The sequence below is a fragment of the Procambarus clarkii genome, chromosome 92, assembly GCF_040958095.1.
Source record: "Procambarus clarkii isolate CNS0578487 chromosome 92, FALCON_Pclarkii_2.0, whole genome shotgun sequence".
Lineage (NCBI taxonomy): Eukaryota > Metazoa > Arthropoda > Malacostraca > Decapoda > Cambaridae > Procambarus > Procambarus clarkii.
The window spans coordinates 12,403,291-12,415,845 of record NC_091241.1 but is presented as its reverse complement, the minus strand read 5'-3'; the positions used below and the strand labels follow the sequence as shown (position 1 = coordinate 12,415,845).

At 37.8% G+C, this 12,555-nt stretch overlaps 1 protein-coding gene across 4 annotated transcripts in view; it reads right to left on the bottom strand.

Annotated features, from left to right (window-relative positions):
• Positions 1–12,555, bottom strand: part of LOC123775040 (uncharacterized) — a 36,641-nt gene that overhangs the window by 3,579 nt on the left and 20,507 nt on the right. The window contains exons 19-26 of one of the 4 annotated variants that reach the window (XM_069319367.1): positions 11,464–11,622; positions 10,590–10,798; positions 9,494–9,623; positions 7,467–7,620; positions 6,802–6,953; positions 6,187–6,417; positions 2,996–5,381; positions 223–389 (exon numbers count right to left, since the gene is read on the bottom strand). In XM_069319367.1, the coding sequence (XP_069175468.1) occupies positions 250–389; positions 2,996–5,381; positions 6,187–6,417; positions 6,802–6,953; positions 7,467–7,620; positions 9,494–9,623; positions 10,590–10,798; positions 11,464–11,622 (3,561 nt within the window). In that variant the 3' untranslated portion in view covers positions 223–249. Of the gene's footprint in view, positions 1–207; positions 390–2,995; positions 5,382–6,186; positions 6,418–6,801; positions 6,954–7,466; positions 7,621–9,493; positions 9,624–10,589; positions 10,799–11,463; positions 11,623–12,555 lie in introns of all 4 variants that reach the window. The other 3 variants (XM_069319366.1, XM_069319368.1, XM_069319369.1) reach the window with 3 other exon arrangements.

Here is a 12,555-nt window from a genome sequence, read left to right as displayed (position 1 = left end):
GTCTTCATAATAAAGTATGAACATCAAGGTTCATGTCCTAGGTCAACAATATATATCAAGCTTCTGTTTTACTGACGCAACACAGCAAATCTCTGGCACTTTCATGTATGATCAAACAAACCATCTCAAGATGCACCTATTACAAAAAATTAATTTCAAGTCCTGGTAACTGTATTTTAGTCGCTATATGCATTTTGCTAACAATACCTTTGCATTACCTACATAACCATGTGTTGCCAGCAGTGCTGGTTATTTCCGGGCCCCTGGAGGAAGCAGCGACCCGAGAGAGACACCTCGAGCAATAGCTAGAGGATGTGGCTGAGGTGGCCCAAGAACTTTACCCACAATTGGGCCATTGGCATGATGGAGGCGTAAAGTGTTCCCAACCACTGCATGAGGATCCGGTCGGGAGAAGGCGCACCAAGACCCGTTGAAGTCACACCAGAAGTAGCCATGTGGTAGATCATACGGTGAGATGCCCGAAGGTTGCACCAAAAGTTTCAAGAGGTAATGCCATAGGAGCCAGAAGTAAAAGATCACACCAACAGGATGCAGAAATGCAGGGAAGAGAGAACACATGCAAAATGTGATTACTTAGAGGAAAACAAAACAAACATTTACAAAATAGGAGAATAAGGTACTTGAAGCACAGTAAGTACTCTATTTTGAAGAGTCAGAAATTGTAAAGAAATTTTTTAAAATTGTTATATGATGGCAATTATTAATATTGCTTCAATATTTATAGATTCATAAGACTAATTCTTGTAATATAAAATGACAAAGTTCTGACATACAATATCAATATAAAGACAAGAATTAAAATATTTACAATTCACATTGTACTAGTTAGTTACTTCTGGATCTGTTTAATTACTTCAGGTAAAGTTCATGCAGATATCCACTTAAATACTAATCTACCAAAGCAGTTAAGCTGATGCTACTTACTGAAGTGTATGGTAAAGTACTACTTATGGCACCTGAAGTGTTTCTCTGTACAGTATTATGCTATATGTGATTGTTTACTGATAACATTTAGTTTAGACATAACTTTCTGAAGACACCACCGGGTTGATTGAGTAGGACATGTCTTGCTCTTCCCTGGACAGGACTACAGTAAATATCGTCATGTAGGGCAACATTTTGCCCCAACACAGCTTAGATCCTTTAATACTTTAAGAGCCTAATGGGGACAGGAAGCCTATTAGGCCAGTGACTGACTTATCCCCAGGATGCATACCACAACAGTTACTCAACTCCTGGTAGATCTATTTAACCAAGTGAACAGAAGCATCAGATGTAAGGAAATGTGCCAACGCATCTCTACCTACCCAGGAATTGAACGTGGGGACAAGTTGTGTACAGAGTTACACTGACAACTGGACTGCAGATCATCTTTTGGTTGTTGAAAATTGTAAAGACAGGCTAGTGTTGCAGAGTGTACAGCAGATCACAGTAAAATTGACATGTGGTGAATCAGTTTTAAATATTTTGTAATATAAGATGTTAATAGTGGTGCAAAAGCTCAGGTAGAAGTCTATGTAGCAAATACAGTGAAAAACAAGGTGTTCTAATAATGCAGAACAAAGCACTTATCCCAGTTCATGATAGTGTACTGTATATGTACCTGCCCGAAACGCTGCGTGTACTAGTGGCTTTACAAAAATGTAAACACATCATGCTCTCACAAGAAAATGCACCTTATACATTGCATTTATAAAATATATACAAGAAGGTACAATGTACCTTCTTGTATATATATATAAATAAATAAATTTAAGGCGAGACTTCTGCAAGAAGAATGAGGGGGGATTCCTCCGATGCATGCAAGAAGAATTGCAATATTGTATACGAGCCCCACTACTGCTATTGTAATAACAGATGCTCTACCGAACTTGTAATATACGTATTAACACTTGGTCCGTCATACGAGGACCTAAGCCATTAATCACTATATACTGAGAACAGCATAGGCAACTTAAGGGACTATGGGTGACATCTGTTCCTTACGCCTGGCCCGGTAGGATATTATACAATCTACAAGTCCTACGGTTCTCTCTGGTCTCCTGTCCACTAAATTCAGGATGGTGGCAGCGTTATTTGGCAAGTCATACAAAGGTTGTACTGTAGCAACTAATATTTCTATCTCGCTCTCTCTCCCATACACTCCCTCACACACTACCCCTTTAAGTTGCCTACACAGTTCTCGGTCTATAATGATTAATGGCTTAGGTCCTCATGTGACGGACCGAGTGTTAATACGTACATTGCAAGATCGGTAGAACATCTGTTATTGCAGTAGTGGGGCTCGTATCCAACATTACAGAATGAGGGGTTCCTCAGATACATGCAAGAAGAATGGGGGGTTCCTCAGATCCATGCAAGAAGAATGGGGGGTTCCTCAGATCCATGCAAGAAGAATGGGGGGTTCCTCAGATCCATGCAAGAAGAATGGGGGGTTCATCAGATCCATGCAAGAAGAATGAGGGGTTCATCAGATACATGCAAGAAAAATGGGGAGTTTCCAAGATACATTTATTATGGGAATGTAAAATGTTAGTGGTAGTCTGTGTAGCATCCCTTGAAGCTTACAACTGCTACTTGAATACTTTCCTACATTATTAATGTAAAGTTCACTACATGATACAATAGTAACTAAGATAAAGGTATTTGTAGTAGTGGTATTATGATTGTTTTGACAATATGTATCAACAGTCAAATTGTAAGTTAGATGTGATTCAGTTTACATCTAAAATTGTAAGTTTGATTTACACTGATGTAAACTCATTCAGTTCAGCCATTATTGTAATGTGTAAGTTGTTATAAATAAAGTTTCCAATTCTAATATACCTTTGTCTTAATATAACCATTAAAAATATGCTCCAGGTCCCATCATGCTGAATCACTAAATGCAAGAGATACTGTGTGAAACAGAACATTTAATTGAACAGAAATAGTATTTCATTCTATAATACATCAATACGTAAAGCAGACTTACCCACAAACTGTCGGCCAGGCATCCCTGCATTTATTTCCATTCCTGGAGGCCTTGGCATGTTTTCTGCCATCTTCTGTGTGTGAGCATTGAGCGAAGCATTGTACAGTGATGTGGCAGCTGTGTAGTGAGATCTCATTTCTAAATCTTTCACATCCCTGCTTAGCTGACTGTATAAATACATCTTCCGGGCATAGAGGAACAGCATCACCGCAGTGGCAGACACCAGATTCCCTATGACAATAGATGGGTCCCGAAAGTGGACGGGAGCCTGCGTAGCAACAACTGTCCATACGCACCAAGTAATGGTTGTGGAAAGCGAAGCTAACAGTATCCATCGTGTCTCTCGCGAGTTTTCATCTGCATGCCAAGTTTCAAGACAGAAAAAAATTGTAGCTGCAATAAGAACCATCACGTACACTAGCGAGATCACTAATTCAACTTCAAACTGGTCAGTAGGTGTACACCTCCAGGTTGCTCCTAACAAATCAATGCCAGGAGGATATAGGATAAGCCAAGCAGCACCAAGGATAACTTGTACTAAAAATAAGGCCAAGGTTAACAGTAGGAGTCCACCAGGTTTGGCCAGAACATCTGGGTCACCATTAGCCCGGCTGTAGGTCATCACCCGCCATGTGTGGATGACCTTGACTAGCATAGCAGCAAATATAATGGCATATGCCACACCCATGAGGAACCTCCTGACAGCACATGTGCCAACTGTTGGCTGAAAGATAAAAGCAAAATTGACTGCATACAGCATAAGGCAGCCAATGAGTATCAAGTACCCCAACACCGATGTACCAGCTGCTGTGGGGAAAGACATCATGAAATACACCATTGTTATCAGGATAACAACTATTCCAAGGAGACTGATTGTCCCTGTGGCAATGCCATAGACATTATAAAAGTTGGTATCAATGGGAAGTGGTTTTGGAAGAGCCATAGCTGCATAAACTGTCGACTGTGAGGAACATACTTCAAGGCACACTCCTTCTCTGCAGTATGAATCGGGAGCAAAGGTTCCAATTTTAAATTCTATACTTGGTTTTTCTATATGTAATTTACTGTTCTCCCACTTTCCAACACTTACATACCCATATTCTCTACCTAATTTTCTATAGTTCCAGATATGATATCCATATGCATCAGCTTGGTCATAAGAATCTAAATTACTTGTATTATTCAAGGTTAATTCACTTTGTTGCAGAATTTCTAACAAAAGTTCTGCTTGCACCACATTACAATCGTCAATTGTTTGAGCGTCTACACATTGTTTTGTGATATAAGCATCTAATCCATGAGCTATAGCATTTATACTTAAAATTGTGTGGAACACATAAGGATCTTGAACAATATCATCTGCATGAACTGTCTCAGAACCCAAGCATTCTGAAACATACTGCCTCTGGACTCTCTCACTAGATGACAATCTGCATTCAAATTTGTTCTGGAAATATTCTTCAAACCATTCATCTGGGAATGGTTCATGTTTCTGTAGTGTCAAGTTTGAAACATATGCCCTAAAATCTGGAAGATCATAAGTTTCCATTGTAAAGGTAAGTGCACCAGCTGATATCCTGTCCAAATCTTTTGTTACACTTGGTTTGTTTCCCCAAGCACCTCCAGCAATAAAGGTAAACTTTTCCCCTTCACCAAGCTTCTCGGCTACTTTCAGAATTGTTCTAATATTATCTGCAGCATCCATTAAAAGTACAATAATTTTGGGCTTCCATGACACAGTTAACGTTTCAATCAATTCATGGGCATATTCTTCCGACACCCGCTTTGGCACACCAAGAGAATCTCCAATGCAGACGTCTTCCTTCAGGGCAAATTGTCTAAAGGTTTCCATAAGGAATTTTCCTTTGTCATCATTATCATAAATAACACTAACAAACATCCAGTTGTATGATTTAATGATACTCAAGAATGTTCGGAGTTCAGCTGTTCTAGATGGAACACTTGTGAGAATTGTTTGATCTTCACGGTCTGCAAGCTTCTGTCCCCCTACTGGAGAGCTAAAGTGAGGAATGTAATTTGAAGAGAGAATGTTTGAGACTGCTTCTGCAGCAGCATCATCAAATGTAATAGAGGCTACAATCCTGTTTGGCCCCAGCACCATGTTCTCGTCACTCTCTGAAGCTTCTCCTGAAAAAAAGCTGAAGAACCTTTCTCTAGCTCGTTCTATTCTGTCACAATAATCAAATAAAATAGCTCCAAGACCAACTCCGACATCATTGCTGTTAATTTTGCTTAAAGCATATGCAATTGCAGCAACATTTTGAAAGATTCCTTCACTGTGAAATTCTCCGCATGAGAAAAATGTCTGTCCTTTGTGGTGGTAGGGAACCAGGCCGCTAATGCCAAACCGCTGCTTGGGGAACATCTGAAAACATACGTATAAATTAATATACACACTTAAAATGTATTATAACAATAATACTAATAAATAATTGTTTAAAAAGAAATATATATTTATACAGAAGAACATTGTTTAGTAGATCAATAGTTTTTACATGAAATGCACATTTAATAACACCATCATTGATTTGTTACATAATCAATAAAGTATTTTTTTCCCTATTGTCAAGGACAGGACACCATAAATGAACCTAAAACATAAAGGTATTAGGTTTATCAGTCCCTCTAGGATAACATCTGACCTTTCTCCAAGATGTAACCCAAAACACGTGCCTGGGTTGCATCTATCATCTCTTGTTGCAAAAATACTTTGGTTTCAGTTACTTTCTGGTTACCTTCATGCATTCTCTTGCACGCCTGTATAATTGCAACACTTTATATATTCTTCAATATGCAGTGGTGAATACTCAAATAAATACTGATGCTGTTATGCATTTTCTACTGTCAATTGCAAATATGTGTGCACAGCACCCATGCACTATACTCGTGCACAGCTCATCTGGAGTGTGCTTACAATTGTCAATGGAAGTTCACGTACTGTTCACGTACTTTTGAGGCCCCGAGTTCGAATCTCTGGTGTTATTATCAGTGCTATTATGGATTGCATTTTATTTTATATAGTTGTAATGGCTTAGCGCTTTTCCTGATAGTTCCTTCCTTATCATTATATCTTCTTATTAAGACAGAGGCAACTTTTTCAGCTAGGCCATCTGTGCATGAGCAAAATGCACTCAAAATAAAAATAAAGTATACAAGATCTAAATTTTTACCTGTAAATAATGTGTCTTCTTCTTGACAGGTTTAGCCACAACAGCAACATCCCCACAAGACTGGAAATCAATGCACTGCGACTTTATTTCTGTCATGGCTTTCTCTTTTCCTTCGGCATCGTACGTAACCACTAGTGACCCATTAAGAGCCAGACCATCTTCCTCATTGTAGACGCCTACACGCAGGAGGCCAGCTCCTTGCCGAGCACCAACATGACGGTAGTTTAACACCTGCATCAGCATGAGATTTTAATTAAATATTGAAAGATCATCATAGCAACAAATTTAAATTCCTTAAATTTTAATAACGTATAATACCTGTACGTTTAACAAAATATTTTGTACATATGCAGAAATTACTTTTAATCTTTTATATCTCTGTCCTATATGGTTAAATATCTTTTCTGCACAATATGCATACCATCCACTCTAGTGACGACCAACAAAACATATCAGCTGATATATAAATATTTTTAAATTCAAATCCATTTATTAATACTTCATGATAGGGAAAAATATCAAGGCACAATGCAAACAAAATATAAAAAATATCAAATACCACAACACAGTTGTATGTGCCAACACTGTTACTTGTTTAAACTAAATGACTCGAACCTGAAGTGTAGCAGCACGATTGTGGCCATCGACAGTGAAGGAAACAGGGCGTCCATCCTCACCAAGTTTGTTGACAGAACGAGTGAATTGGAACATTTTATCTCGATAATGGGAATCCGAAGTTATCTCGCCACACAAACCACTTGACACACCTGAGGTGAGGAAAGAACTACATTTCAGACAATAGTACGTCTGTGCTCATGAATCGACACACATGGAATTTCTATGCTTTTATTACACATAAGTATAAAACCCTATGCAATCCCATCTAATTCATTGAGGTTGATGCCATCTATTCTGAAAAATGAAAATTTCAAATACCGACATCTTTATTTTCCACTAAATGACATAAAATTTGTGTGCATGTATCCCATCTGTACATACAGTACAGTACCGTAGTACTGTATATGTGTAGTTATTTTTCTGCAAACTACTAATTGACTAACTATTGTCCCATATTGTTCAGAGATAACTTTTCTGCAATTTTCTGGTTTGGCTAACTGGTTTGATGTGGCTCCTCTTGGTAATGCCCCTTAGGATTTTGTCTCTGACCTTGGCCTTGTTACAGTGTTATTGTAACAAGAAGTGATGTTCCAGAGTCAATTGGTTGTAGTTTATCTTATTGTGTCACCATGTATTAAATCTGAAGTCTCTGTGGTCCTTACCTGGACATGCCTCTTTTCGCCATCTGTCAAGTCCTCGACCAAGAAGAGAGACTGCATTCATGGTGCTGACGACCTCCTCAGCCTGGAGGAACTTGTATCCCGAGAGATTGCGTGCTACCCCAGTGAAACACCCTGCACCTTGGCACTTAAATATCTGTTAGGAAAGTCTCATGTTAAAAATATTAATATGTAAACAATCAACACCAATAAGAAATTAAAATCAAGTGAGGTTGCGTTAAAAATGTTATGCTTTTTAAAAATAAAGTAAAAACATGCCTTTTGTCAGTTCCCAGGAAATGTTCCAATTGTTCAAACAATCCCAGGGATTGTTCAACTCAGACATGATATTCATTTCAATTGTTTCAATCCAGAGACAATGGTGTAGGTCTCACTGTGACCAAACCTCTGCCTATAAACAATTATTCCCGAGCACACTTTCTTGAAAAATAGAGGTGGTAATTTGAGGCAATATATCACACTGGAGAAATATTACAAGTAGTGTACCACAGTTCATTTCTAGCACCATTAATGTTCACTGACTACATAAAATGATCTACCAGAAGGAATACAGCGCTATATGAACATATTTGCTGATGATGCCAAAGTACTTGGGAAGATAAGAAAATTTGATGATTCTAATGCCCATCAAGATGACCTCAACAGTGAACAAAATAAGTGTATGGAACAATACTTTGACAAGTGTTGCTCAATGTGTTGAGCAATGCCAAGTGTTGTTAATGTGAATAAATGCCACATTATTTAATGAGGAATAGGAGAAAATAGGCCACACAACATACAAATTATGTGAAAAGGCTTTAGAGAACTTTGATAAAGAAGAGATCTAGGGGGTGGTTCTGGATAGAAAACTGTCACCCGAGGACCACATAAAGAACATTGTGCATGGAGCCTATGTTATGCCTTCCAACTTCAAAATCGTTTTTAAATACATCGATGGCAAAATATTAAAGAAATTGTTCACAACCTTCATGAAACCAAAACATGAATATGCAGCAGTTGTATGGTGCCTGTATCTCAAAAAGTACATCAATAAACTGGAAAAGATGCAGAAAGACATGCAACTAAATGGCTTCCAGAACTTAGAAAGAAGAACTATGGGGAGAGGCTAAAGATGTTAAATATAGCGAAGATAGAAGAAAAAGCAGTGATATGATCACTACAAACATAGTGACAGGCATAAACAAAATTGATAAAAAATTCTTTGAAATCTGCATCTTCAAGAACAAGAGATCATACTCAAATTACAGAAAAAAAAGCTGCCAAAAAAGCATTAGAAAGTTCTATTTTGAAAACAGAGTGGTAGATGGTTGCAATAAGTTAAGCGAGTTGGTGGATGATAAAACTGTCAAGTTTCAAAGCTTCATGTGACAGTCCTGGTTAGATAGGACACCAGGAGCATAGCTCTCACCCTGTATCTACACTGGGCCCAAACAAACACTGCAGGTGACCTGCATATATATACACCAGTTCCTATTTATTTTTATAAATGAAGATAGTTATTAAATTATGATAACATCAGATTCCCCTGAACCTTGAATAGAAGTTGCAATCTCAAGTGTTAAATACTTCAACAAATTATAACCAGATAGATTGTACAACTATGATATCAAACCTAGTCACACAAAGACCCTCCACAAGCTTGACTGAAAGTAAAGACCCAGGACAGCCAAAATACACAGATCAGTGTTTTTTATGATATTAAAACTAAAAACCCCACATCAACGGGGGGTTTAATTCATTACAATGAAGCACGAAGCTCTGGGCTGACTAACAAGCATTCATTCTTAATAGCTCCAGTAAGAGATGGTCTCACCCACGGACACGCCCAACCTGAGGTTGTGATAGAATCAGCACCTGCTATTGAGAGTTTTGTGTAATATCACTGAATAGGTCAGATTTATATTTGACTAACTTAATGTAGAGCAGTCACTGAAACAAAATAATAATAATGCACAGTTTCTGTGGCATTAAATTAAAATTAAAATTGGCCTATACAAAGAATGACTTACCTCTGCCCAAAACTCATGGAACCAAGGGTAGGCTGTGTGGTTGGCAAGTGAAAGACCCTTGAAATAAGTCTGGAATTCTTGTACAGTGCCACTAAAAGGTTGTAAGACGACCATACCAAGCGCTTCACTCCTGGAAGGAGAGCTCAGATTTGACAAGGTAAACGTTTGCCTGACTTGCCTGTATCTTGACATTATTAGTAACTTTTAAACAAAAATATTATACAAATGTTGTGAACATTATCGTACCTATGTAATACAGTATTTTTTTATACCGGCATTATAATTATTTATAATGTACTGTATACAAAATTTTACTTGGGCTATTAAATGTATTAATAGTTATTTTTATCAAAGTCATAACACATGAACAAAATACACTACAGTATAATTTATTTGGAGATAGGAAACTGAAATAATCAGATCTCATTATAAAAGTTTCAAATGTTTCAAAAAGTTTCCCCATCTTTGTAACACAGAGTAGACACTGTGGTACAGAGTGCACCTATTGTCTCTGTAGCATGTCAGTGTATTTTTACCCAAGAATGTTTAGAATGAACATATTGTGTTTCTTTTAATGAATGAAATCAAATGTAGAAAAGCCTAAGGTTAAAAAAAAAAGTCAAGCACAAATATAACTGCAGAACCTTAATGGAAGTAATATTATAGCTAATATTAGAATGCAACCTTCTGCTCAATGGGGAGAAACTAAGTTTATCATAAATTAACAGAACCTTATGATGTGCAAATGTTGGTTATCAATGTGTGTCCACCAGTTGTACGAGTATCTCCCCACTCTCGCAGACCGGCTATATTGTATAAGGAATGGTTACCGTCTGTGTCACTTAAGAACACTGCCAACTCTAATAAAATGTTTAGTAAAGTTCATGAGCTATACACTGTATATTTTATTACAAGACATGTAGACAATAAGTCACAATAACGTAGCTGAATATTAGACACCCAAGCCACAACTCTGGAAATACAGGAAATGACATTTCGGTCCATCCTAGACCATTATCATGGTCCAGGATGGACCGAAATGTCAGTTCCTGTATTCTCTGATCTGTGGGCTAGGCATCTTAATTATAAGACATACTCATGTTTTATGAAGGGCAAAGGAGACTCTGCCATAATGAAGACAAAATCATCAGTGCGCAAGAGCCCTTCATTGCGAAGCTTGGCTGCTGCTTGGAGGAAGAGTGCTGCGTGGTGAGGCTCCAGTAGCAGAATGACAGCCCGGGCACCCTGCTGTGCTGCCTCAGCTAGTTTGGTCCATACATTCATCATGTACTCAATCTGGTCAACCTAGGTAGATAGAAGCAATTTTCAGGAAAAGAAATTCCCTCCATTTACCTAATTCTGTATCTTATAAGGGTGCCTTATAATGACTTCCTTCCCTGTATATGTCTGTCAAAACCTGACAAGGGTCCAGGATGGGCCAAAACACCGTCACTTTCCTTTCTTTCCATGTGGGGGGGGAAGGAAAAGGAGGATGATTTTAATCTTATTTAAAATGCACAAAGCAAGAGATATGTCATATGCAAAATGAAAACAGACATAATAGAGGCAGTGTACATTGAATTCTTTACTAATGCTAGAACTTCAAACTAATGATGTGGAGGGGTTACAATGAAAGCAAAGATTTGTTGTGTCGTAATACAGAGGATGACCCCACTGACAAGTAGGACTGGGAGATAAAGTGGAAACAATGTGCTGCTCAAAATGGCTGTATACTCTTGGACTGGACAGTACAGCAATGTTCTCACTTCTTGCAAGTCGGCGTCCAAGCCCTGACTGTCCCAAGCAGTTGGGCACCATTCTTTCCCTTCATCCTATCCTAAATCCTTATCCTTGCATCCCATCCAAGTGCATGAATTAACCTGCTATTATATGTCTATATAATAAACATTACAAACTTTCTCCATACCGTTGTATCACTTTTGTAGCAGTTGTACGGTACTGGTATTTACCTTGAGAGGTACTGGTTCAGATATAACAGCTTTCAGATTGTGTGCATCTGTTTCCCGCAGGAGATGTTTGTGGATGTCACCAGCCGTGCCGCCATCGGAGTACACGGCGCTGAACACCTCCCACCTCCAGTAGAGCAGGAGTGATGCAATAGCTCCTCCCTGAAAATAACATAAAGGAGTCATTACACATGTTTAAATCAAAAATATTTTTAATAAATGGTTGTATATTTATAATTTAGTTTACACAAAATTTCAGTAGATTATAAACATAAGAGAAAGTCATTATAAAAACATTACATTCATTTTAATGATATTGTATACAGTACGGGTCCCGTATAATCTAGCTTCAGATTTACATATACGTGTACAGTACATATTAACTTGTTATTTCAGCATGTGAAGATTTGAACATTTAAACTACGGTACCTAGATTATACATTAACCAATGAGACAAATGAATGAGAAAGATAACATTTGTATAAGAAATATAAGATACAGTACTCAAAAGTAGCAAAACATTTGTATGGGTCAAGTAACAAACTCAGCTGACTGACAAGTTATCACAGCTCAAATACAACTTTGCTGCACGTACACCTGGCAGGTCAGCTTCTATGAGGTTCTAGTAGATAATGGAAATACTGTAGATGTGATGAAGGTATGAGGTGTGTAGACTAAAATCATAAACACCATCACTATTACCATATAATATACAGCAGTGAAAACTAGATTACGTATTATCAACACTTGACTCCAATGCATAATAATATATTGTATACATATTATAGTTGCAGTGCAAGACGTTTCTGTAAAGAGCTACCTTACCTTACCTTGTGATGGTTCCAAGCACCAACATCCATGGCCTGGTCTCTGACCAAGCCGATAAACTGTAAAAGCTAATGCCAAATATCCACCGAGATCTCAATAAGAACTTTTTCTGCCCTCTCACATGACGAGTATGATGTGCACAATAAACTACTCTTATTGTATGCAGTTAGGAGCTTTATAAAATATACCAAACAATGTATCTACATACTAATTAACCATTGTATTATGATCCCTTGTATATCATATAATTAAAACATTGGTATTAGT